A 27,150-nucleotide genomic window follows, 5' to 3' on the forward strand; every position below is an offset into this window, starting at 1 on the left:
GAGGAACTGGTTAATAAATATTTGAGAAAGTGTTCAACCTCCTTAGCCATCAAGGAAATGCAAATGAAAATAGCATTGTAACATCCACCCTAGATAGGAACCCCACTCTCAACACAACTCTACCCCTGTCACCTCAAGGCTAGGTTCCTTGAACACCTCAGGTAGAGACCCCACTCAAGCCGCGATGCCACCCTTGTCACCTGAAGAGCATGTGCCTGAGCCACAACCCTCTGGTAGGGATCCCCACATCTGCTGCAGCTCCATCCCCACTGTCTTAAGAACCTCAAGTCTTACATACCCCACCAACTACCACAGTGACTTCAATCCTTTACCTAGGACCACCAGCAGAACTGACTGAACCGTCCACAGATTTTTGGGAACCTGCTGCAGTGAGAACTTTCTAACTCTAAGCAAAGTTAGTTTCTATACTCAGAAGCAGCCCATAACCTTAGCCTCGGGTGATCTGGGACCCCATTCATGCAACACTACCTAGTAGCTCCAAGACTGAACTCGAAATACCAGCTATTCCATAATCTGACAATTTGGGGTAATAGCAAACAGAGATCCAAATGTCTACACAGCAAAGGTAGGGCAATAGCCATACCAAAAGCCACAAAACAAAGCAAAAAACAACAACAAAAGAAAAACATGACCTAACTTTAGGTACCTAAAGCCCATTGCAAAGCACAAATACCAGAAATAAACAAGACAGAATGTCTCCTCCAAAAACAAGGACTCCTATAGTTATCTCCCCTTGGAAAGACAATTTAATGGTTTCAAAATATTAATTATAAACATGCTCAAGCCTGACTCAAAGAGGATATGCATAAGAGCCAGGATGAAGACCACAAAAACACAATCTGCTGACTGACACAAGGAAAAAAAATCAGGATATGAAAGAACAATTTAGTAAAGAGCATTTCTGAATGCCCAACTGAAATAAAATGTGAAATAGAAAATTTAATAAGCCAAATAAAAAGCTCCGTGGAAAGCCTTGCCAACTGAATGATCAAGTGGAAAAGAGGATATTAGTGCTTGAAGATATGGATAGCGAAAATAATCCTGAGCGATAAAAACTGCAGAGGTTATCCCCAGCCCAGATGTGTGAAGCTATACTACAGAAAATAGCATTGTACTAACATAAAAACAGACACACTGATTGACAGCACAGACTGAAGACCCCAATTAAGCCTGCATCTGAGTTTGGACAGGAAGACCATCTGTGTACATTGTGAGAAAGACAGTATCTTCAACAACTGATGCTGATGAAACTGAAGAGCTCGATGTAGAAGGGTTAAAGTTGACCCTTGTCATTTACTCTGCACCAAACTCAACTCCCAATGGACCAAGGACCTCAGCATAGCACTTGATACCCTGAAACTGCTAGTGAACAGAATAGAAACTATGTTTCAAATTATAGGCACAGGAAAGAATTTTTGACAGGACCCCAGTAGTATAGACCAACAATTGGCAAATGGTACGAAAAAGCTGCACAGCAAAGGGCCACTACCATAGGAACAAAGAGACAGCTTGCAGAAGGGGGAGGACGTCTTTACCAGCTGTACATCTGACAGTCTTGAAACGAACAGCCCCATTAAAACTGGGGCACAGAACAAAATAGAATTCTCAAAGGAAGGAAAGCAAATAGCTGAGAGGCCTTTTAAAATGTTCAACATCCTTAGCCACTGGGAAAACGCAAACGATTCCATCTTACCCACCTATGAACCCTGAGTTACAAGAGCAAGTAAGCTGTCTGGCGAGATAGGCCCTCTGGCACAATAGTAGCATGGATGTTATGGGGATAGCCAATTTCTTACTGATTGAATTTAAGGCCTGCTCCACAAGACAGGAATGGAAGAACCAGAACTACCAAAGTTCACAGCTATACAACCTTACAAATATGTACCAAGTACTTCAGGGAAACACACCAAGGAAGTACTTACACATCCATATTTATTGTTATCTCATTCACAATATCCAGGGAATAGAAACCAGCCTAGATATCCATCAACAGATGAATGGATTAAACATATTGAACAAATAAAGAAAAATGGAATTGTGATATATGCAGGAAAATGGATGGAACTGGAATCATTGTGAGGTAAAATAAACCAAACTCAGAAATTTCATGTTTTGTTCTTATATGAAGAACCTAGTTTACAATGAGGGGGACTAGGGAAGAGGAGTTATGAAGTTATAAAGGGAACATGAGTTATGAAGTTATAAAGAGAACACTAGAAAAATCTTAGTGGAAGTGAAATAGAGGGTTATAGAATATATGTGATAAGAATAGAAGAGGCTACTGGGGGAAGGAAGGGAACCAGTCAGACAGGAGAAGAAGAGAAGACAGTGGGGAAGGAACCAAATATGGATAAAGTAAGACACATCAAGTATGAAAATGACATAATAAAGCCCATTACATTTAATGTTAAGGCAACAGTTCATTATATAAATAAATCTCCCTTTATCCCAATTATCTCCTAGAAGAAAAATGTTATATGCATGTGTACAGCTACATCTGTAGATTGATATATTAATGCATATACATATAACCACTGATGGGTATCAAACCATATTTTGTACTTAAAGGCATAGCATACTATCTTAAAAATTCAATACATGACAAAGTTAGAAACAAATGAGTTTTATTTGTTCTATAATCAAATATAAAACTTGACTAGAATGACAAGATGTAGTGGTAAAATTGTGGCAACATGAAAATTCCAATTGAATGATTCTAGGTTAGAATTCTCTGTTGATCCTCTTAATAAAATTTAGAAAATGCCTTACTCCTAAAGTTTATTCTAAGCCCAACTCTACTCAATGCTATGAGCTAGGCATATGTTAAATAAATCTATCTTCTGTCTGCATTTTATTGCTAACCTTTAGCACATAAATATTTATATTAGTTAAATTAAGAAAGACCAGCATGGAGTCTGTGTAGGTCAGAAGGAGACCACTATGACTTCTTTATTTTTCTACAGGCAGATATTGAGAAGTTCTGAGAGAACTTGATTTAGTCTGAAGGCAAACACCTACATTGGGCTCCACACATTTGATTGTTCCATGATCTTTGTACACCTACGTTTTGTTATTTTTACATTTATATTGAAACACTTTAAAAATTTGGGTAATCGATGAGCATTATGGGACATGCCTTTAACCCAAGCTTGAGAGGCAGAAGCTGGTGGATCTTTAAGTTCAAGGCTGGCCTAATTCACACAGCAAGTTCCAGGCCAGCCAGGGCTATATGCTGAGACCCTGCCTCAAATGTTTTATTATTAAATTTGACATGTGAGAAGAATTCATGCTATTTGGCATGTACAAACTATGCCTACACTTGCAAAGTCTAGCTGGTAGCTCTAAGATAATTCAATGTTCAACCATTTTCAACCTATTCTCTGCATAGAGCGTAGACACATGGTTCTAAGGGCAAATCCCACCTTGCCCCCTTTTAACCAAACAATGACTTCATCCTAAGGTTGATTTCAAATCCAAGGCTGAGGCCATGGCTTCTCCCACAGCCTCCACCTTACCTCTGAAGCCCCTGGCCGCTGCACGGAGCTGTCAGAAGGCCACAGACACCCTTCCTGGAGGTGGGGAGGAGAGAAGTGAGGAACAAGAGATAAGAAAATCATTTGTTTCATAGAACAACAGCATTTGCCCAAAAAACTTCACACCCAAGTTTTTAAAACAAGAATCGTTTTGCATTTTGGACAATGGCTGACTTATCTAAAGCATGGAACAGGAAATCTCTGATCCCCTTGCAGGCCTCGCATCTAAGTGAAAGGTTAGGACCCAAGAGAAAAATTAGAAGGCTTAGCTCCTGGACGTAATGGAGCTGAAGTCAAATACCAGCTCACATAACCATGTGCTTCAAATGACCGTCGAACTATACTCAATCGATGTCTAGACCTCCCCAGAAGAATGCATCATCATGGCCCTCCAGGACCAAGTGCCACCGTCCCCCTCAGCACCACAGCCTGAAGTCTATGGTTGTCACAGAGATACTACCCACATCCAGGTCACCTCTCAACATTACTTGCAATTTCCAAAGCCTGGATGAACTTCTAAAGTCTTCTATTGAGTTTATTCCCCAGCCTGAATATTCACAGGTACAATGTGATAACTAGGAGGGATCTTTTCAAGAAATGTTTGGCCAAGGCCAGCAAAATAGCACAGCATTTTCTGTCAAGCTCAAGGACCTGAGTCTGGTCCCCAACATCCAAATGGTGTAGCAAGAGAGAGGTGACCCCTGAACGTTATTCTCTGACCTCCACGTATGCACCAGGCCACACAAACAAACCTATATGCATGCATACATTCATATAAACATACATATATAACTGAAAAAAATTGCTTTTGTTTTTCTAGACAGGGTTTCTCTGTGTAACAGCCCTGGCTGTCCTAGAACTTGTTCTGTAGACCAGGCTGGCCTCGAACTCAGAGATCCACCTTCCTCTTGTCTCCCAAGTGCTGAAATTAAAGACATTTGCCACTACTGCCTGACTTACAAATGAAAAATTTAAAAACAGGTTAGACTATCAAGGCAATAAACGAATAACTACATTACTGGGGCAGCCATTCCCCCACACCATAAATGTGTTTACAAAGCACCCCAAGGTGATATGCCTTTTGAGTTCAGATTATTGGCTGTTTACAAGGGTCTCCTGGGCCATGAACATTTAATGCCACAGAAAGATCCTACATTTTTGAACTTCTAGGAATATGTATATTGGACCTCTGGAGATGACTGACCTTCCCCAAACTGTAAAGTCCACAATGAAACACCCAGGCCCTCGGGTGCAAGCCCACACTGTGGCCGGCATCCTAATAAGAATACTTGCTTCGTTGCTAAACACATTGTTTTGTACGATACATACAACCCGTTCCTAAGATACTCGCAAGATATCATGAACTCAGTAGCAAAATTATCAGCTGCCCCAGCTGTTCGGAGGAAGTGTCGGCATAAAGGTCTGACTATAAAATTATATAATGAACCACTACAGTCCGGGTCGGGCAACAGGTGAAGGACCAGACTTAAACCAAATGGCATGACTGATCCCCTCCCCAGCATGGCAGAGTGGTGGCGGCAGCTCTCAGGCTCCTGCTTGCTGACCACCCGGTGACTAGCACAGGCCTCCAGAAAGCAAGTCTACTGGCATTTCTGAGATTCTCTCACATCCTGCCATCCCTGTCCCCATTCTTCTCTCCCACAGTCCTTAGTGTCAAGCTCCAATCATTGAACTGCACCATCAAGGACCCAGGCATGAGGGGTTCACACTGTCACAATGGCAATGATTATTCCCAGTGGTTTTATTTCCCCCAGAATTTCTATCTTTGACTCTTTTGCTGGCTTCTGGGACCCTATTCCTCATATTGGATTGCCTTGCCAGCTTTAATACGGGGGGGGGGGGGGGGAGGGAAGGCTTAGTCTTACTGCAACGCGACATGTCAGATTTTGTTGATATCCTTGGGAGGGCTGCCCTTTTCTGAATAGAAACAGAAGAGGAGAGGGTGGGGGCTTGCAGAGGGGAGATGTCTGAGGGGGGATTGGGAGGAGAAGGAGGGGAAACTGCAGTCAGGATGTAAAATAAATAAATTTTAAAAATGAAATCCAGCACGCCTTTAATCCCAGCACTTGGGAGGCAGAGGCAGGCAGATCTCTGAGTTCGAGACCAGCCTGGTCTACAAGAGCTAGTTCCAGGACAGGCTCCAAAGCTACAGAGAAACCCTATCTCAAAAAACCTAAATCAATCAATCAATCCATTTTAACTTTTAGATGTACTGTAAGATTAGGATCCATTACTGTTCTGCATGGAGAGATCTAGCCCCCAACATCAGTTTTGAAAAGCCTGTTCTTTTCTGAGTGCTTTTGCCATTCATGTTGACAATCTTCTGACCGTCTTTGGGAAGGTTTATTTCAGAGCTGCCTAATGTAATTCCACTGGTGCATATATCACCACCCTGTATGCTAATATCACACTGTTTTAATTACTGTTGGCTTTGCATTAATTTTTGAGATCAAGAATTATGAGACCACTTCCTGAATTTATTGTTCTCCTTTGAAGTCATTTTGGCTATTGAGGGTCCCCAGTGAAATCATAGATGTTGTCAGATGGATTTTTTTTTAAAAAAAATTCTGCAAAAAGCATCACTGGTTTGTAGATTTCTGTGGACAGCAACGACTTTCTAAAAATATTAAGACGTCAATATTTTATTCATGTGTATAGGATGTCTTTCCACTTTTTGTCTTTAAATTTTCAGCAGTGTTTTATGGTTTCTGATGAATAAATCTTTAGTCTCTTCTGTTAATTTTACTTTGAACTATTTTTAAGTCTATTGTAAATGGAAATGCTTTTTAAAATTCCTTATAAAGTCAGACTATACGTTGCTAGTTTAAAGAAACACAGCTGACTTCTAAGCACCAATTTCGTAGCTTTGCTACTTTGATGGCTCTTGTTTATTAGTTATAGCACGTTCCTCTTTGTCTTGGTAGGCTCCTAAGACCATGTCACCTGCTAACAAGTGACCTTCCTTCATCCTTTCCGAGAACCTGTGCCAACTAGTATTATGTCAACTTGACAGAAGCTAGAGTCATCTGAGAGGAAGGAACTTCAACAGAGAAAACACCTCCATAAGATCAGGCTGTAGGCAAGCCTATAGGGCATTTCATAATTAGTGATAGATGTGGGCGGGCCCAGCCCATTGTGGGTGGGGCCAACTCCCGATGCTATGAAAATCAGGCAGAGCAAGCCATGAGGAAGAAGTGGGGAAACAGCTTCATCCACGGCCTCTGCATCATCTTCTGCCTCCAGGTTCATGCCTTGTGTGAGTGCCAGAAGCAGGTCTAGGCTACTAACATTCAAGAAAAACTCCTAACAACCCACTTTTTCAATCTAGATCTCACCTCCTAAGGATTTTACAGCCTTCTGAAACAGTGCCACTAGATGGGGACCAAAGTCTCAAAATACAATAAGAAAACATAATGGGAAGTTGCTTTACTCATCTGTTCAATCCCCTTACTATAGTTAAAGGTATGTTCAGATTTCTATTTCTTCACAAGTCAGTTTTAGGAACATGTTTCTAACCATTTGCCTACTTTATCAAGATTGTCCAATTTGTTAATATATGGTTATCTGTTGCCCCTTACAATCTCCTTTATTTCAATATATCTTGGGTAATGCTTTAAATTAAAAGAAGGCAGTCTGCAATTACAACCTGCTGACAGCTGTGGGCCAGAGCCTGCCGGTTGGGTTCTGTGACTACGTGTGAGGACATTCTCAGAGCTTGGCCTTCCTCGTGCCTGTGCTTTCCGCTAAACTCTCCTTAGCACAACAGAGAGTAATGGGAATCACCAGTGAGACCACTGCTTGGCATTCTGGCTTCTGTCAGCGATCAAGTGTCTCATATGGCATCAAATCATTGCACGTCTATTTTTGTATTTGTTCCATGGAGAGAATATCAAAGCAGAGGTCAAAGTGGTTTTCAGATGTTCCGCAACATCTTTACTTTCTGATGAGAAATTCTCTTCTCTGCCTTTTTTCATATACTTTTCTACCATCCAGATACTAGCGTACTATCCTTTCTACACTAGGGGGCAGTATCAGCTCAGAAATCAAGCCAGTCCCGCTAAGTGGCCACTGGCAGCCGCACACACTTCCCCCTTCATTCCTGCGTGGAAATCTATCATCAGACTTCTTAAGACTCCTAACTCTGCTCAATCTAGGACACATCCCTTAAGAGGCAGGCAAATCTTCCAGGAAGACCTGCTGGGAAGGGGAGACTTGGAATCCTTCCATTTGTAGAATACTGCAGTGTGCATTGAGAGAAAAAGCCCCCAGGTGCTTCCCCAGCTGAGAGAGGCCTGGGGAAGGGGGGAGGGGTTGGGGGAGGTGGAGCAAACCACTGCACGCCAATAAAAGCCAGCCAGAACTAAGAAAGCTTGGAGGACTGGCAGACTTCACAGTCTTGGCTGTCACCATCCTGCTACCAGCTCCAGTCTTTTCTTTGCATAGAGAGAGATGGTTTACTCATGCCACGGAAAAGCTGGCAAGGGGTTAACTTCTGCCCAGAAACTAGCCCTGGAGGGGAGGCTCTTCAGCAGAGGCCACCGAGAATTTCAGAGTGATCCGGAAAACTTTGAAACTCTTATTATAGTCATACCAAGAGAAAGATTACCATTTGATTAATGCTAATGACTTATAAGCTTAAAAGGTTACTAAAGTGCTGTTGATGACATTTTGGGGACCTGCAGTGGCTCAGTGGTTAAAAGGGCTTGCTGTGCATGTCTGAGGATCTAAGATCTACCCCTGAAACACGGTGGCAGGAGAACCAAGTCCTGAGAGTTGTTCGCTGACCTCCACACATGTGCCGTGATATGACCCTGCCTCTAATAAGTAAAATTTTAAATATTCATAAATTATTTTAGCATGTTATTTTTACAAACATTTTGCACCAATACAAACCTCCCTGGAGTCTAAAGATTGGACTTACCAGCATCTTTTGTTATGTGAAAAGAGGATTTTTAATTTTTAAAAGAAAGTCTCAGTGTGGAACTAGGGTTGGTCTAGAACTCACCATGCATATACATTCTCATCACAGGAGGTTTTAAGATTTTTTATTACTTTTATGTGTATGTGTGTTGGGGGAGGTATAGGCCTTATGGATACAGGTAGGCAGATACCAGAGAGGGGCATCGGATCCCCAGGAGTTAGAGTTACAGGTGGTTTGGAGTCACCCAACATGAGTCCTGGGAATAGAACTTGGGTCCTCTGAACAGCACCAAGTCACCACTAAGCCATTTCTCCAGCCCCTCAGCGTGGGAGTCTTAAGGATGCCACTGAGGTGCTGTTGTCTATACTGCCTTCCAGAAGCAGCATCAGTTGGTTGTGGTCCTTTCTGATCCTGGTGCTGCTCAGTGTGTAAGCTGGATAGCATTCATCCAGAGTCACCTGGCCTGCACCAGCCTGGTGTTCTACTTGGTGCTGCTCAGTGTGTAAGCTGGATAGCATTCATCCAGAGTCACCTGGCCTGCACCAGCCTGGTATTCTACTACCACATCACTCAATCATCCATAGGACTTGATCCTAAATGGATTTTGGATGATACCCAAGCTCAAACCTATCTTCAGGAAATAGAAAAATGAAGACTTGACATCATGAAGAAGAAAAAAGAAGTATTCTTGATAAGAAAACCAAGTACCTGTGAACCCTCAAGGCACTTCTAAATTCTAAGCAGTGGTGACATAAAGAGGACCATGGGAGTCACGTGACTTTAAAGATAAATGTGGCTATTAAAACTGTCCACGTAAGCTGCTTCAAACGGGAACTGGCTGCATCCTCCTCAGATTCTGCTTCTTCCCATCCTTGGAGGGATGGGTACATTCTGATTAATCTGTTTCCTAGGGCTTCAGACAGATATATCAAAGAGCAAAACCCTTTCAGTGACCACCTGACAGCTGAAGCTCTTCCTGCCAAGGCAGGGAGGCAGACAGAGTAACTGGCAACAGGAAGTCAGTGTTGAGAGTCTCAGGATAAACACTGCCCCACCCCGACTGTCTGCTCGGCTGTTAAGAGATGTGGTTTCCCCATCTTATGAAATAGTGGAGAATGGTGACTGGACAGTATGGACAACTCCATCTGGTTTAAAGGTGCCAGGATAACACTGACAGGGACGCCACCCCCATGACATCGTCTTCCAACCCATCAACTCTGCCAGGCAATCCTTTGGCACACTTAGTTTTAGTCCAGCATATTAGAAACAGGACTACGACAATGACATCATTTAATAAGACCCTAATGAAAATATTTTTCCCCATCATTTTATAAACACTTTTCTGTACACAATTTAAGTGGGGAGACCAGAAAAGAAGCAGATATGCTTCAGTCACTTTGGAAGAAAACAGATATGGTAGCCAGCCCTCCATTCCCTACACCCTTCCTGGGACCAGAGCATCGTCTGTGGGTTTCCAATATCCCCTGTACGTAGGGGGCCCACCTGAAAGCCACTGCCAGAAAAGGGATGTGAAAGGCACAAGCAGGCTGAGAAAGGCACCTGGCACATTCAGCAGGTCCTGGAAGGTACAGCTACCGGGGGCTGCTTAGCCCCAATGCTTTCAGGATCGAGGCTGTTATCTGCCGCCAGGAATTGCTGTCCTCCAACTGCCTTTCCTTCCAAGGCTGCTCTTGGACTGCAGACAGCTGGGGAGTCCATAGCCAAGTCTCCTTCTCAGTCAGAGACTTTAGCCACGGAGGGGAAGGTCCTGTCCCAGAGAGTCACAGGACATGCCACACTTCCTTCACTCAGACACGTGTCGCTCCTCAATGAGCAGAAGCAGTCTCTGCTGTCACAATGGCATTTCTCCCTTTTTGTTTGTTGTGTTTTGTTTTCTGGAAACGTGAGCCCACTTAATTTATTTTCATTTTCTCCCTGTGCTTTCAGTCCCATGTGCTAAGCAATGTTTTCTTATAACTCCCATGCCAGGCTGGGGATGCACGCCTATGATCCCAGGGCTTGGAGGTTGAGGCAGGGGTTGTGAGTTCAAGATCGGGCTGGACAACAGAATGAGATACTGCAAATAAGAGTTGAGGGCCTGACTTTTCCTTTTGATCAAAGCAAAATGTCCCTCATAAGAAGAAAGGTGGCTCACTCTTTCTCAACCAGTTAAAGATGAACACAACATTACAACCACACTAAAGACCTCATGCGGATCTGTACTAAGTATGCAAAAGACCCCAAACATAGAATATCTCTGCAACACTCAGGCTCAGAACAATAAGGGGTTTCCTACTGAAAGATTGGCAGGCACCTTCTGCACCTACATGCTGCCAAGTAGCAGAGTGGCTAAGGCACTTGCCCACGCTGCTAGGGGAGGTGAGCCTGGGACTTGGGTGCTAGCTAATCAAAAGTGCTTCGGGATCTAGGAACAGGACTTGGGTAACAGATTCGAAGTCACCTGACAGAGGCAAAGTTGGTGTATATACACCTTCATTCTCACTTGTCATTCTGCCCCAAGTTCTACAAATCAACATTCCCATCCAGGGGCAACCTGGCTGGCCAAGTAGTGTGAACCAGAACAGAACATCCTCTCTTCCATGACGTGACTGCCCAATTCCTGCAAGTTCTTTTGGGTAAACACAGACTATCATCTTGAAAGGGCATGGGAGACAACCTGGAAAAATAACTAGAAGCTGTCAAGAGTGGACCAGTCACTTGAAGAAGAGGGGACAACGGGTTCTCATGCCCACTTCATAAACACGGGGCTGGTGAGACCTAAGCATTCCCAGTAGGATCAAAAGGGTGGTAATGGAGCCTTGACCTCAGTCAGGTAGGATGAGAGCTGGACGTTCTTTCCTGGTCACTTTGCTCTCCTGGCTAAGATGAGGTCCAGTGAATGGCTAAGTGAGGTCCAGAGGCAGAAAGAAATGGCTAGGGAAAGTGTCTACCATGCAGAGTCTCAGAACAACTCTGTCTCCTTATGGACACTCAAAGCAGCCAGAGAAACTGTGCTTGGGATGATGGTGGCCTTCCCTGCTAACAGTGCACTAGCGCGGGTGGCACTGAGCACTAAGGGGATTCCTGGGGTCTCTTGTGCACTGTGGGATGATCAGACTATCTCTGAAGTACTACATCCTCAATTGGTCTAAGATCAGTGCACCTCTGGTCAGTGTTGAAATACACCTTGAATTTGATGAAGCATGGACGAGAGCCCATTCCCAAGCTGGCTGATGTCTACAGTGATTAACAGAGAAAAAATACATAAACCCTGGGGAGGGATGGAGCTCAACTCTGTATCATTCAGAGAACAAAAGGGGGGGGAAGCTATCCAGTAGCTTGGGAGTGAAAGGCCACACTCTTCTCATGCCCAGGTCATAAACACGGGCACGAAAGGCATGCCTTTCTACAAGCTCCAGCTTAGCAGCCGAACCCAGATCTCTGCACACAGCTTACCAACATCACTAACAGAACTACCCTCAGTGGACAAAATTCAGGAACTACTGACGGTCTTTGCTGCTACTCAATATGCATCCTGGCAGGACTGCTCAAAGTCGCCTTCCCAATTTCCAGAAAGGGAAGTTCTTCCAGTTGGCATGCCATTACTTCCTGGCCCACATTCTCCATATTCCCAGGGAGGCCAGCGCGGGGAACCAAATAAAGAAGAAGTGCCTTCCCAAGTGAAAGCACATAAGAACTTAGCTTCTTGCCCCTCTCGAACAGTCTTCCTTGGTAAATGCCCCTTGGTAAATACATGACCATGATGCCTGTGGCCACGATGCAACACCTAAGGGGGTAACAGCGAGAGAGAGAATGCAATGCCTGCAGGGTCGGTCCTGTGGAGACACGGGCACTTGGAAGCTGATGATACCTGCAGTCTAGGCAAGTCCAAGGGGCCTAGACAAGGGACTGGAAGAACCTATGTCACCCATACAGGAACCCTGAGTATTTGAGACCTCTTGGAGTACAAAGTGCAAGGCAGGAAAGGAAAGTGGGTATATTTTAGAATAAGGAACTACACTGGGTCCACTTAGGAAATAGAGCTGATGCCCAGAATCAAGCATCCCTGGCAATCTGTGCACACCTGAGTGCTGTTGCCTACTGTTGATGGTGATGTGAGAGAGTTGTACCACAGCTACCAAGGAGTGGTTGGCATCCATAGCCCTTATTTTAAAGCAAAGCAAAGATCCTGTGTGGCTCTAAAATGGCCACCATAACAAGATTTTCCATGTCCTTTTTAAACTCAGGACTTTGGAAGAATTTGCTCCCTCTTTCAAAATTGGAGCCATCTTCGTACAATGACCTGTAATGTCAGGGGTAGATGGTGTGGTTACCAGGTGACAAGCCACAGAAAGTCACTGTCATATATAAAGAAGTCAATCAAGCAGGCCCAGGGGAGCCAGTAGGCAAAAGTGGGGACCAGGAGAAACTGAAGAAGGCATCAAGAGACGATGCAGAAAGCCGAAAGGAAGAGAGACTGTTAGGTCAAGTCATGTCCACCATCACTGCCCCAGCCTGTACTTCAGGCATGAGGTGTATACAGCATACAGAAAGACATGCCCTTCTTGCTCCCTCTTGTGCTTGCATATGCACACAAGGACCACCAAGCCATTAGGTTCCCTGGGCAGAACTGTGGTTCCACTTAAGCATGACCCTGCCCTGTTGAGAAGGACACAGCTGCCATTCCACACTACCCATTACCATGGTTACACCCCATACCCGCAACAGCCTCTCCTAAGTCAGGCAGTGGCCGGGCATCTCTCTGGTTCTAGTAAGGGACACTCCATAAAGTAGGCTCTCCTGCTACGGAGAAAATGGAAGATGGATACTAGATACCTCCTATGTCTTACACTGACATTGAGAATTCAAACTCACTTAAATGCACTATTTCCAAGTCTCTTGCTAAAAGTCACCGGACTCACAGGTTATAAATCAGGCTGAGAACACGCCCAGCACCCCCTGGCCTCCCAAGTTTGGTTATGGGTCAGCTTAGCCTTACATCATACTCTTTTACTAAAGGAGAAAAGACGTTTGGGGGCAAGAAATAGAAACGTTTAAAAATGCCAAAGTGAGGAGCCTGGCTTGATGGCTTGTAGCGTCCCTCACCTCCGAGAGCTCATCTCATTCCATCTAAAAAGGCACGCATTGCTTGCCATCCCACTGTCTCCTTAAGCTGACTCACACCCAAGAACTGCAGACACACTTGGTGATGGATGAGGACATCACTTAACCCTAGACCAACTCCAGGACTAAATTCAAGCACAGATCTATGTATAACCTAGGACTGTGTGGAGGAAGCCAGACATGAGAGAGAAGGCACGAGCATGTGGGCCACAACTAGCAAACCCCAATTAGGGCTAATGGCCAATAAACAAATGGAGACTTTCACAGATGGATGATCAGGGCGAGCTTAGGAAGGGCCACTTTCCTGACTGGGTACTGGCTCCAAGTGAGAATCCACTGAGTTCTTTGTATACAATGTACATGCTTTTCAAAGTTAGCCATCAACCCAAAGCCCTTGACACCTCTGTACTGCGGTGAGCTGACAGGTGGGCTCCCCCGCCCTCTAGCCCTTTGCTATACCCTGCCTGGGTTTGCAACTCCAGAACGGGGCCCAAGAGCACTCCAGATGGCCCAGGCTCACACTTACCGGCTGCAGGCCGTCTTCTTGTCTCCGGCTCTGGTTGGGACGATTGATGAAGGAACGTGTGGAGACTTTGTAGTGGTTCAGTAGGCAGACGACGACCACTACCATCACGGTGACCACCACGACGATGATGAGGACCTGGGCGAACTCCAGCTCCGCTGCAAGGAAGAAGAAGGATTGTAAGCAAAGGGCCCAGCATGTGCGTTCTTTCCTGGCTCTACATCCCTGCAGCTGCAGTTATGACCCCTCCGATCCAGTCCCCAGAGGACACAGAAACTATGACCACACTCAGGAGAAGAAGAGAATGGAGGCATAAAGCAGATGTGTGGCTGGGTCAGGGTGACACCTGAGCTCTGCCTGCAGATGCTATGGGTCAGTCATTTGCTGGACGTTGGTATTGTAACATTTTGGACAAATGGAGGTTCTGGGAGTGCCCTGTTCCATAGATCTCTGTTGCTCTGCTTTGCCAAGTTCTAGAACCTGGTCTTCAAACTTAAAGCCTTATAAAAACCTTCTGCTGGCCCTGCAAGGCTTCCAGGGTTTTGGCTACAACTTTCCTCACTGACAGGATGGAATTCAAGGTCAGCCTGGTGAGTTCACCAGAGGCTGGTGCAAAATGGGCACCTGTGTACGCTGGGCCAACCTCAGGCCAGCTCAGACTGTCTCCTCAACTCCTGTCCTGTCAGGTGACCATCTATCTCTTCATTCCAGCAGAGTTGAGGAATTCTCTCCCAACTGAAGCTACACCTACACAACCTCTCTAGAAAACGAACCCACCTCTCTGGTTGAGTAAAATTTCTCAGAGCTCAACTCACAGGAGCTGGGCGTTGAAGGGAAAATAAATATTACGAGAGTAGCTTCAAGCGTCTGGTCCTGGGAGGATTTGCCTTTGTAAGCGGCTTCGAAAGCATTCCCCCATTCTGCAGGCACAGCGTCTGAGCGGTAAGACCAAGGTAGGCCTCCAACACTAACATTACGAATGATACCCCACAGCCATTAATGCGCCCTGCACACACATGTCTGGGTTCCCTCCCCTCCCCACTTCAGCATTCCCAACCCGAGCTGAAGCTGAGTGTGCACCCAGGGTTTCTCAAACTATGGTCGTAAGTCTGTTGTGGCTGACACTGCATCCTCAGTAATTAGCACACAGTGGTGCCTGACAGGTAGTTAGGAGGCCTCGCCAACTACAGGGAGAGCAAGAGTGACTCAGGAACCTACTCAAGCACAGAGAAGGAGCTCACACACACAGCTCCAAGTGGGCCTTCCCCGAGGACAGCAATTACCGGCAAGCCAGGCGAATGCAGGCTGCCCAGGACAATGCAGGCCTGCAGAGGCCCTGAGGTCTATACTATGAGGCCAGGCGCAAATCCAAGGGCAGACACCTCTGTACAGAACGTGACAGAGGGAGGAAGTTCTACTCAGACCAAAGGAAAGGAGTTTAGAAATGAAGGCTGAATCTTAAATCATGCTCTGTTGGGCCAACTTTTCATGTTTACAGAGAAGCAACAGAGTTGACACAAGCTGCCCTCCAGGTTAAAGCACGCCCTAGCATTTACCAGAGTTCCCTTTTGTGGGAAGACAGACACAGAGGGAAAAGAAAACAAAGACATGGACCATTGGGTTAACCCTTCACTCGACAGCTCTCCCTAAATGAACTTTCCCTGGATGTGGAAAGCTGTGGAGATGCAGCAAAGAAAAGTATTTTTCATAATCCCATAGGCATTTCTGTATAAAAGAATTTCATCTGAACAGGATTTTATTATAGAACTTTTTAAAAAATTAAAGGCTATAGAAGAAAACAGTCAAATTCTGCTGAAGCCCCGCAGCTCCCCTTGACTGTACCCACCCCATGCCACTCTGGAGGAAGCAGAGGCACTGGTATGCAGGCCTACTAAATACCTCCTCCTCCTTTTAATTATGATCAAAATATTGTGGGGGGGGTGGCAAGGAGAGAGAGGGAGGAAGGGGAGAAGGGAGAGAGAAAGAGAGAAAGAGACTGAGTATATGTGGGTGCTGACCCAAATTTGTCAGTAGACTATCAAGAAACATTTATTAAAAGTAAGATGTTATTTCAAAAGGACAAACAGGCCTGAAGCAGCAGCTTCCACAGGAACAGCCACAAGGGAGTGACCGCTGAGGGAGCAGGCCCAAGTCAGAGACCTCTACAGGACTGGGCCCAAGCCAGAGACCTCTGCGGGAACAAGTCTGAGCCAGTGACCTCTGCTGGAGCAGGCCCAAGGCAGCAACCTCCACAGGAACAGGTACAAGAGAGCCAAGGGAGCAGTCCTGAGCCAGAGACCTTGTCTCTCATTTCTATAAATTCCTCTGTGAGATTCTCTACAGACAATATTTCTCATGGCATCATTCTCTCATTTCTTTCTTCATGGCTACACTAATATTCCAAATTTTCCTCTAAGAACTTTTATTTTGTTCTTTCATGTTTAGATCTCTGTGTTGTATTTTATATTTTGGGTATAGACAGCATAGGGCATTCTGAATGAAATGATCTGATACATTACTTAAAAATCCAAGCAAGGGTGAGCAAGATCCCCCATTGCATAAACAGTGTATATACATGCTCCCTTAAAAGAAAGAGTCCTCACTACTCTCATCCTTTTCCTGAGGACTGGTGCTTCTGAGCCTCCATCCTAAGCTCTCCTGTAAACCTGCCATGTGTACCCACCGGAGCGCACCGCCCTTGCTGAGCTGTCTGCAGCAGAACTGCAGTGCAGCTTCAAGCAGAAGACCAGAGCCCTGGCAGGGACATGGAGGGCTCAAAAGCTGCCCAGCAATGTTAGGGGTCCACAGGTGACAGAGAATCAGGAAGCTAAGACCTGTGTCAAGGTGAGGCAACAGGCTGACTCGAGGGCTTTGGAAGTATAAATAGGGTCCCTGGAGGTGGGGCATTGGCCAAGGAAATCGACCTTACAGTAATAGCCAGTGGGCCCCTGGGGCAACAGTAGGCTTGAGTCACTCAACCCAGGCATGAGAGGCAGCTCTTTTAGCAAACAAGATTGAAATCCAGGGTATCCGATCCCTAAGGCCAGAATCTTCACAAGTTATGGCTAGCAGCAGCACACGTATGTTGCTGTTTGAAGGCCATCCCCGGGGGGGGGGGGCTGCACGGGGTGTGGTACCCAGAGCGGAACACTACAGCCTACAGGGCTAGAGCAGGGCAGATGGCTCAGCAAAGTCTGACTATCTGAGTTTGATCCCTGGAGGAGAGGAATGATCCCTCCCCACAAAGCTGTCTTCTGACTTACCTATGGGTGTCGTGGCAGATACATGTTGACAGACATTCACGTCATACATATGTATGCACACGGTATCATCAAATGAAAATATTTTAAAATCTATCTACTCTTTGAACTTGGGGCAGAACAGTCAGTGAGGACAGATCCTTTTCTCATTTAAGTTTTAAGAGATAAAACACCAAAAGTGGGAAAATAGGAAGAGTAAAAACATCCAGCTCTGGGGGATTCTCAGAGTAGAAGCCATTAAACAGAGGGTGGTCCTCAGGGATGAGCAGATCCCAGGGTCCTGCTCTGTGGAAAGCCCTTCCCTCCCCCAGTGTCTGTCCTTCCATTTATTTTAATCAGGAGAATGCCCCAAATCTGCGCAGCTTGTTCTCACGTGGTGGGGGACGGAGAGCGTGCGATGGTCCGAGGAGCTTGGGGGACACGTGAAGGAAAGACGCTTTAGTTTTGCTTTGGAGGGGTAGGTTAGGAAAGGGACGTCGGGGAGAGAATGAATTTGGAAAGAAATATTAAGATGGGAATACTTTTTAAGCCCACAGGAACAACAGCATTTTAAAAGGGTAATTGGATGCTTTTGAGGTTTCCGAATCTTCGTGTAAATCACTATGGATTCTGAACACAGCCCACCGGTCAGGTTTCCTTGATTTCAGTAGTTACGGATATCAACAGAAGTAAGGCAAAAAGCAGCCACGCAAGTAAAGGACTTGAGGCTAAACAGAATTTCTGAGCTCCTGTTCCTTTTATGAGGCTGAAATCTAAGGTGCAATGGATGAGTCATTGCCAGCCACACACCAGAAATTTTACAATAAAATTTCAAACTTACAGGAAGGGATCACAGTGCCTTACTTTATTACTGTAAAATGGTGACAATGACGGCAGTGATGATGGCATCTCTGTCTTTATAGAAACATCTCCAAGAAATTCTGAGCCGTGCTGTGGGGAACCGCAGGAACAGAACTGTGTGGAACAGGCTGGTCCATCCCTTGGTCCTCCAGGAGGCATGAATGTCTGAACTATTTTGAATGAACTCTGGGGAGATGCGTTTGTACCACCCTTGGCTTCCTAATATAACACTTCTATTTGTGGGGTGGCTAGCACCGTCTTTCCTTCAGTCTTTCTTTCACAAATACATCCTCATCTGCAGGAGTCGAGGTTTCTAAATGTTTAAGTTTTACGTTCCAGATGTGTGATGTGTTCCCTGACTGCAAACCTCTAAAGGAAGAACATGGCATGGGCCCCATGAGCCCTTCCTTTCACCAGCAAAACAAACACTTTGACCGCCTGTGGGGGAGCCGCCATGTAGAACACTTAGGTCATTCACCAGGACCTCTGAGTGATTCACCTCCTACTTGTACCAACAGAAACCCCTCCACCTCCCTCATTCCCCTTCACACTACAGGCTGGGAACACAGAGAATGGAAGAACATGACCAGCCTGCCACAGAATCCCACCCTCTAGACAGTCCCCTCCCTGCAAACCCTTCCTACTCCGCACCACTGCTGAGGCAGAGAGGCCGACTTTGTGACATTGGCTTGGTCTGGTTTGGCTTCTCCACACTGAACTTGTGTCTGCATTTCCTTCCTGTCTCTGTCCTGCTCGGCAGAAACAGGTGTCACAATAAGATGACAGCCATGGGGGTGGGTGGTTTTTTTTTTTTTTTTATTTATGGGTCTGTGACACTTTTCAGTTGCTGAATGTTCCTATAGTCGGGCAGATTCTTTCCAAACTCCTTAGGGGTAACAGGGAGATGGATAGGGGAAGGAACTGGGATCTACTTAGCCTATAATTGTCTTGAGCTGGAGATGATTGGTATAAAAACTCTTGGAGATTTTAATGCTTGAATGAAAATTCACACTCATTAAACTCCATAGTTGAGGGCGATATTTAGCCTCTGCTATAAAAAATAACTTCACAGATAAAAGTTCAGGCAAAACAATAAGGGCTACAGCTTATGATTATATTAAAGTTTTAAAATTGCAATTTTCTTTGTGGCTAGTGAGTTTACACAAAATTGTTAATGAGCAAGACAATGAAAGGGAGGAAAAAATAGAACTATAAAAACAACCAGGTTTTCACGATTGCTGGCTGTATCTTCCTTTATAAGTTTGTCTCTGACCCCTTGAGAGCAGGCTCCTGACCCTCACACTGCTTCCTATAGGCACAGAGTCCATGCCATACTAACACTCCTTTCTGACCTTTGTCCTCTGACCTTCTCTCAGAGACTGAGCCGTGGGCCAGGTCTTAATCATCGATGTAGAATTAGTGTGTATTACATATAAGGAGATCGGGTCTTCCAAATTCTGTTTCCTAATTTGTTTATACACTGTCTCATTCAGAACTGTATCCTGGCAAACACTCACCAACAACTTTAATGATGCTAACATTTTAGCAAAGGGTTTCATATTTTGCACCGATTACCCAGCATTCCTATTTAAAGGAAGTTCAAATGGCCACCAGAAAAGGCTCCTGATTGCTGTAAATTATCTGCTGCTATATTCCAGTTACATTCCTATATTTACATAAGGCAGTTCGCATAACAACAAAGTTGGAAGTGTCGTCTGCGATCCACAGGTGGAGCAGATGACACAAAGGCGCATCTCCCCAACTTCCATCCCAACCAGGTACCTCCCGAGGCACCGGGCTGGCCGGGTAGCAGTCAACAAGGATTAGACCGGCTAAGAAATCCCTAGAATACAGACTCTGCAAGTATCTCCAGCTGAGGGCACATCAAAGGCCGAAGCACCTGTCCAATAATACGACTTTTCTCTACATACCTCACCATCTAGACTCCCCTGATCTCTTTAGAAAAAACTGACCTAAACATCTCCCAGTCAAAGATGACTGACAGAATTGTCGCTAAAAAGAAATAAACCCGCAGAGGAATGGTGGGGTAGTTACGAACCTTTGCAAAGAAGTTCATCCCCTGCCATGCTAAAACTAAAAGTACCTAAGATCAGACCTCCCCGCCCCCACAGAAGTCATTTCAGATCCACCCGCGCCTCACCTCCACATTATTAAGAAGGTGTCAGAAGAAATACAGCTGCGCATGGAACTGTCCCAGTCCCAGTGGTGGCTTCTAGTACTGGTTAGCTGGCCGCCTGTTTGCCTCTTACTCTCCTTAGCTCCCCATCACTCTTGGAACCAATTTCTGTTTCCCAATATCTCCTGTTAATTTGATAACCTGAAAAACTAGTCAATGACCCAATCCCATTGAAAGAAATACATTTTCTTTCAAATGTTTTCAACAACTCAGGGTGGAAAAAAACACCACCATCAATCAAAGGGAAACTTTTAGGGCAATTGAAGGGGGAAACTAATTATATTTATATATAAAATCTCTGAGCAGAACAAGCTAATTGCAAATCAAAGAAGACAGAAAAAGCTCCCTTACGATTCCCACCTGAGAGAGCTGACAGACTGACAGGCAAAACAAACTTTTTTTTCTTCTTGAGACAGACTTCCTGTATTCCCAGGCTGGCCTCCAACTCACTCAACTTGCTATGTTACTGAAGAAAACACTGAACTTCGGATCCTCTTGCCTCCACCTCTCGATTTGATGGGAGACACCACTATTGCCACGTTTAAGAACAGGCTTCCTGAGAAGGGAGACTTGTTCTTCTGCTCAGCTCTGCTCAGACCAAACTCCAAGGGCTGAAGAAAACCAACCCGCAACAAGCCCCGAAGACCACGCGTCGCCCACAGCTGCCCCCTGCAAATGTACCTTTTTTAAGGAACAGGTCTTTAAACTGAACCTCCTTCAGTGTGCTGTTGCTTAGCTGCTCGATGGACATAATCAAGTCCTTGGCAAGGGGGAATCCAGCTGTGGCACAGCCCACCCAGTTCAAACCATCTTTCAACTTCAGGCCAGCTCCTCTCCAGGCAGCTCCGAGCTGTAGTGATAGCCGGTGTGTGTGGGGGAGGGGGGGGGTTCTTATGTCTCTTTCTACTCTATCAGCAGGGGCCCAGCCCAGGTGCTAGACTCAAACACTGTGGCTCCGACCACAGACTGTGACTACCAATTATCAACCGCCATCAACAGAAATCAGGAGGTCTGCGGCAGGAAGCTGGCATTGGCGCAGAGAGAGTAAGCCGGTCTCCAATCCCAAGAGCACTCAGTGTTGTTGACGACAACATATATCAATGGTTAGTCCGCCTTTCTCTGCGTTTGGCCTCACACCCAGACAGTTCACATCCAGACATGTCACAACCCCAGCATGTCACACACGCAGGCAAACAGAATGCAGCTAGACAGTGCATCTTATCCTATTACAATCCAATAATCTTTTGATAACAGGCAAACAGCAAATCAGACTCAGCAGAGAGAGGGGATCTGAAAATCTTAACATATTTTTTCCCCTTCCTCTTTGCTGGAAGCTTTTCAGAGATGAGGAAATAGAGCATGTGCTTACCGTGACAACACGGCAAGCAGGACCGCCAGCCTTGTGTATCCAGCTGCCAGCACCCACCACATCCCTCCCCCTGGAAGCCAGGCTGCACGCTATCTTTCTTGATCCTCCTCCCGGCAAGGTCCCTGACCACTTACAGCAGCTCTCCCAGCGCTGACAGCTGGCAGTGCCTCACCACAACAAGAAGCGCTCACACTCATATTCTCTCTTATCTCTCTCATGGAGTAGCGGCACAAACCCAGCATTGAGAGAATCCTTTCAAACCAGACCTCTCAACCTTACTGCGCAGTTTTCGTTCAAACAGTTCTGAAATTACAGAAAAATAGCCCCAGGTGATACAAAGGGGCCATTCAAATAGGAAAGCAGAGACCTCTCCCAGGAGGATACGTCCCGGGTTCCTTTTGTACAAGTAGCCACTTTCTCTGGAGGTCTAGACGGTGTTTTTCAAATGTTCATAAAAACCTCCCTTAAGCATGCTGATGGCCCGAGGCCGTGTGGAGAGGCTTCGTGGAAGGCTGCATGTCTGTTACAGTTTTCAGAGGAAAAAAAAAAATCACCTGGCAGCCACAGTGAAAAGGGCAGAGTGCCACCAGGGCCACACTGCAAATAACCCCGACCACAGGCACTGTGCTCTGCCGAGAATAGCTTTTGTTTCTCCTTATTTAGGGTAAATAGGGATGGCATGTGGGCTGCGACAACAGTGCTGGCTGTAGGAAGAGTTGTCAAAACAAAACTAAACTGTTGGTTACTACCAGAGTCAGAAATAAGGGCAATGGACATCAGTCCCTGCTAAGAGCCCGAGAATGTCACCTGGGGCATGACAGCAGGTCCAAGCACTGAGGACGGCACTTTCTCCTGTTCTAATTCCTGGAAGCAGAAAAGGAGCAAGAGAATTACCAAGAAGATCTTTGGGACATTTTCCCTAGCTCAAAGAGGCAGATGTTTAGCATGGAAATTTACATTTGAGCATATGGTCAAATCAAGGCCCCGTGGCTGTTCTTCAGTCATTTCTAAATTAAAAATGTAGCTCCTTCCTTTGGTGACTTTCCTCAGGGTTATAATGCTGAGTGACTATTGGGGCGGGGTTCCAGGTAGATTGTCAGAATCGTCAGCTCATGGAATGCTCTAGAAGAGCCGGCTGCAAGAAGAATTACAAACTGCTCCCACTTCAAGTCAGCTTCCCTGGTCTTCAGTTATCAACTGTTCCTAAAGCCTGGGGAGCCTGAGAGACCAGGGGCAGCAGTTTCTGGTCAAAGGCTGTTAGCATGATAGCTGACGTGACCCCACTCTCCACCAGAGGATTACCCCTCTAAGTCTCCTGTAATAACGGGGATTCAGTCAGTTTCATGGGCTCTGAAACCCCCTTCTATTCTTTGCTGCTGGACACATTTGTGTTTTGAAGCAGTCATGAATAACCAACTTTGAAGTTGACTTTTCTAGAATGTTATGAACACTTCATGTATCTAAAAATCTTCTGGGCATAGGGTCACATGGCAGGTGGATCTCTGTGAGTTTGAGGCTACCCCGGTCTGCATAGCAAGCTCCAGGCTAGCTAGGGCTGCACAGCGAGACCCTGTTTCAAACAAAACAAAAACAAACTAAAAAAGAATCAACATAGTTGCTCTTAATGGCCTTACATTTATGTTGTTTAGTCAACTTTCTTATCACTGGGCATTGATGGAGGAGTTACTTTTATTTAATAAAGAAACTGCCTTGGCCCATTTATAGGCCAGCCCTTAGGTGGGTGGAGTGAACAGACAGAATGCTGGGAGAAAAAAGCCGAGTCAGGGAGTCACCATGATTCTCCCACTCCAGACAGACGCAGGTTAAGATCTTTCCTGGTAAGCCAGCTCGTGGTACTACACAAAATATTAGAAATGGGTTAGATCAATATGTAATGGTACATATTGAGAGACCTTTCTGAGGCGTATTTACTAGTTATTACATGGCTGAGGCACTGAACTTGTCTCAGGTTCCAGCTGTAGGTCACTGGGTCTTAAAGAACTGACCCTGCTCAGAGGATTGGCTTTCAGCCATGATCAGTATAAGACAAACTAAGGGAACTTGAAGCGTGGGGCTTCCCTGACGGCCAAAAGAGGCAGGGAGTTAGTAGTTGAAGCAGTAAAACCTAATAGGTCAGAGCTGGGCCAGGGGAGTAAAGAGTACTCTGCTATGCAAGAATATTTGTTTATACAATCCCATTTAGCATGTAGTCTGGCCCAGCCTCTGATTTTTTTTTTCTACCATGGGCTCCTTTGCCATAGCTGTTCTCTCCTCTGCTCAAAACAGAAATTCTCACAGTTAAAGGGCATTTGAAGAGGCACAAACACAGTTTCAGCATCCATGCCAACAGAAAGCCAGCATTTATAAAACTCTATAAAGTGTCGCTGCTGTAGTCTAGAAACTTCCGAACTCTGTGTATTTTTTATCTTTACACCAACTGTGAAAACTATACTTTCTTGTTCTCAATTGGTTGATGAGGGACCCAACACTCAGAGAGTGAATACTTAGTCTAAAATTAAATAGCAGGTAGAGGTGAGAAGGAAATGGACTATGGATTTGAAACCTCCAATGGACCCATCATTTTGCTTGGTGAACAGTAAACCAAATATCGTCCGTCCACAAATGGACAGCTTCCTGAAGCTAACCAGCAGACTGATGAGCACTCGTTTTGATTTTTTTTCAGCCTGATTACCATTTTTTGGACATTAAGGGATATATCAACTCAGAAATCCATTTCCACGAGACTCTTAGGACCATTTTGTATTTCAAATGCTTACAACCCCATTAAGAATCAATGGTTCTGTCTATTATCCATTCCCCTTCTTTGGGGTTTCTGATTGTGCTGTAAAATTTTGCTCTGAGATTTTTTTTTTTCTTCACATAAAAGTTATACCTTGGAATTCAGTCTTTACAAACTGAAATAGTGTGAGAATTTGTTATGTTCAAAAGTTCAGAATGAAGCCGTTAAAGGAATATAAATACTATGCCCCTAAAGACTCAAAACACAGCAATCATTTGATATTTGTATTAGCCTGTAGCATGGCGAAATTTACTAATGTATCCTTGGTGCTCAAAAAAAATGCAATACAGAGGTGTCTTTCTATAGAAATCTAGAGACTGCTATCCGTGTCCAATTAGCTCCATGCTGGGACAATGTTATCAAAGGTAAATGTGTGTGACTATGAAGCCAATGGGTCAACGAAATGGATTAAAAGATTAAAATGCTTTAAGATAACCTCTTACTATGAAGGGAACTCCACGTGCTAACAGCTTTTAGAGTTTGTCTTACATAGCATGTGCGCAACCACCGCAATGCTTTTTTCCTAAGAGGAATCAATTATTCCATGTTTATGGTAGTCCAGATTTGCATCCTAGAGACCTTCATCCCATCACAAGGCTACCCTACCAGTAGCCACACCCCCAAAGGAGAGTGACTTTTCCTTCTGTGAGCAACCGTCAACTACCAATACCCCCTCTACCAAGAGTGGGGTCTCAGGGGCTCCTGTCCACTCATGCAGGAATTTTGTCTGACTTGGGCTTGTGCAGGCAACCACAGGCACTGTGAAGTGATATGTTCAACAGACATGCCATGTGAAAGCACAAAGGAGGGACATGTAAGCCAAATAATATCAGTCATGGCTAACACCAAGACAGTACTCATAAAGAGCCAATTAACATCTCAGAACTATCTGAGATCATGTCACTACCCCACTTAACGCTTACAACTACTACTGAATTAATACCAGATATTATCATCTTAAATATGTGCAGACTAAGGCACAGAAAGGTAAAGTAGCTTGGCTGAAGTCACACAGCCCGAGAGTGGTAGTGACTCTGGCCCCACCATCTATTACTAAACCACCTCAGGAAGCAGGGCACAGGGCGGGGTTTACTCTGAGAGGAATGATCCAATAATCCCCCCCATACCTCTGGAGCAGAGACTAAAAAGATCTTGTCTAGAGTAGAGTCCGACCACATGAGAGAGGGCTGAACCACCTCTCCAAGAGACAATTATTTAGAAGAGATTAAGGGGCAACTCAAGCATAAAGATGATTTAAAAACTAGAGACGTTAGTAGTAAATGACTGAGAAGTACCTTCTGCTCCCATGAGAACTGCACTGCTCTGTGCCTGGCAAATTGTACACAGAACGAAAACAAGAATTGAGGATAGTTCTCAGAGGTCAGACCACAGCTCAAAGGCTATCACAAGAATATCTCCGCAAAAGGGGCCTGAGTTTAACCGAAGCAGCCTGGGACAATTAATGCCCATGCAGAGTGAATAACAAAGCAATCAGCTAACAATTAGTGGAAATCATCAGCTGGGAATACCACCAAGGCAGACAGTGTAATAGGAATATGGAGTAAAGAAATATGGCAGACAGTCTTGCGAAGATTACTGTGGTCTCTCGGGACTGTCTTGCTCAAGGCTACGTCCTCGGGAGAGCAATGTGAGAGGTGTGAGGCACAAGGTAGAGCTGAATAAAACAGCTCAGCCAAGTCATTACGTGAACAAGAGAACCACAGGTTCAGGGATGGGGTTGGAACTGACAGCTCACAGACTCTATCATCATAAATGTCCATGACTACTTCTCAACAAAATAAGTGAACCACCACTTAGCACAGAGGTACATGCCAATAATCCCAGCATTTGGAAGGCACAGGTAAGAGGTTCATGAGTTTGAAACTAGCCTGAGCTTCGTGTCTCAGGAAAAGGATAAGAGTCGGGGCAAAGAAAGAAACAAGAAAGTGTGACCCATAAACAAAAGAAATAAAGCAAACAATAAAAACTATTCATAGTGTCTAAATGTTGGACTTCAACAGAAAAACTTGATAGTGCCCATCATTATTATGCTCAAAGAACTAAAGGAAATGATAATCACAACAACAAAACATGATTGTATAATAAACATTATATTGATAAATTGTCATGTGCTGTTTAAGCTTATTGAACATGAACTCTGGAAGTGAGGAGGGCCTCTCCTATCTCCACTAAAATCCCAAGTCCTGGGTCAGGCTGGTTCCCTGGCTCTGTAAGGAGAGGGAACACAGCCAACAGATCAAGAGTAAAAGCACTGTGTCTCAGAGAACCGCTACTAGGTAAGCCGCTTCCAACAGAAGCTACACATTTCCATCCTGTGATATAAGAATGCCTCTGGCTGTCCACAAACCCAAGGCAGCTGGCTGGGGAGGCCACGCCTTTAACCTCAGCACTTGGGAGGCAGAGGCAGGCAGATCTCTGAGTTCAAAGCCAGACTGGTCTTGGCAGTGAGTTCTAAGCCAGTGAGGGCTGTATGGGCTAGATGGTCTCAAACACACACCTGCCAACATGATGTTCTGATGG

The 27,150-nt window shown here is 45.1% G+C and overlaps 1 protein-coding gene across 6 annotated transcripts in view; it reads right to left on the reverse strand.

Annotated features, from left to right (window-relative positions):
• Positions 1–27,150, reverse strand: part of Ldlrad4 (low density lipoprotein receptor class A domain containing 4) — a 310,292-nt gene that overhangs the window by 14,179 nt on the left and 268,963 nt on the right. For 5 of the 6 annotated variants that reach the window (XM_057788513.1, XM_057788516.1, XM_057788515.1 and 2 more), the window contains 2 exons: positions 14,147–14,301; positions 3,537–3,590 (listed from right to left, as the gene is read on the reverse strand). In XM_057788513.1, coding sequence (XP_057644496.1) covers positions 3,537–3,590; positions 14,147–14,301 — 209 coding nt within the window. The remainder of the gene's footprint in view (positions 1–3,536; positions 3,591–14,146; positions 14,302–27,150) is intronic. The other variant, XM_057788517.1, reaches the window with a different exon arrangement.

The sequence above is a fragment of the Chionomys nivalis genome, chromosome 14 (assembly GCF_950005125.1).
Source record: "Chionomys nivalis chromosome 14, mChiNiv1.1, whole genome shotgun sequence".
Taxonomy (NCBI): domain Eukaryota; kingdom Metazoa; phylum Chordata; class Mammalia; order Rodentia; family Cricetidae; genus Chionomys; species Chionomys nivalis.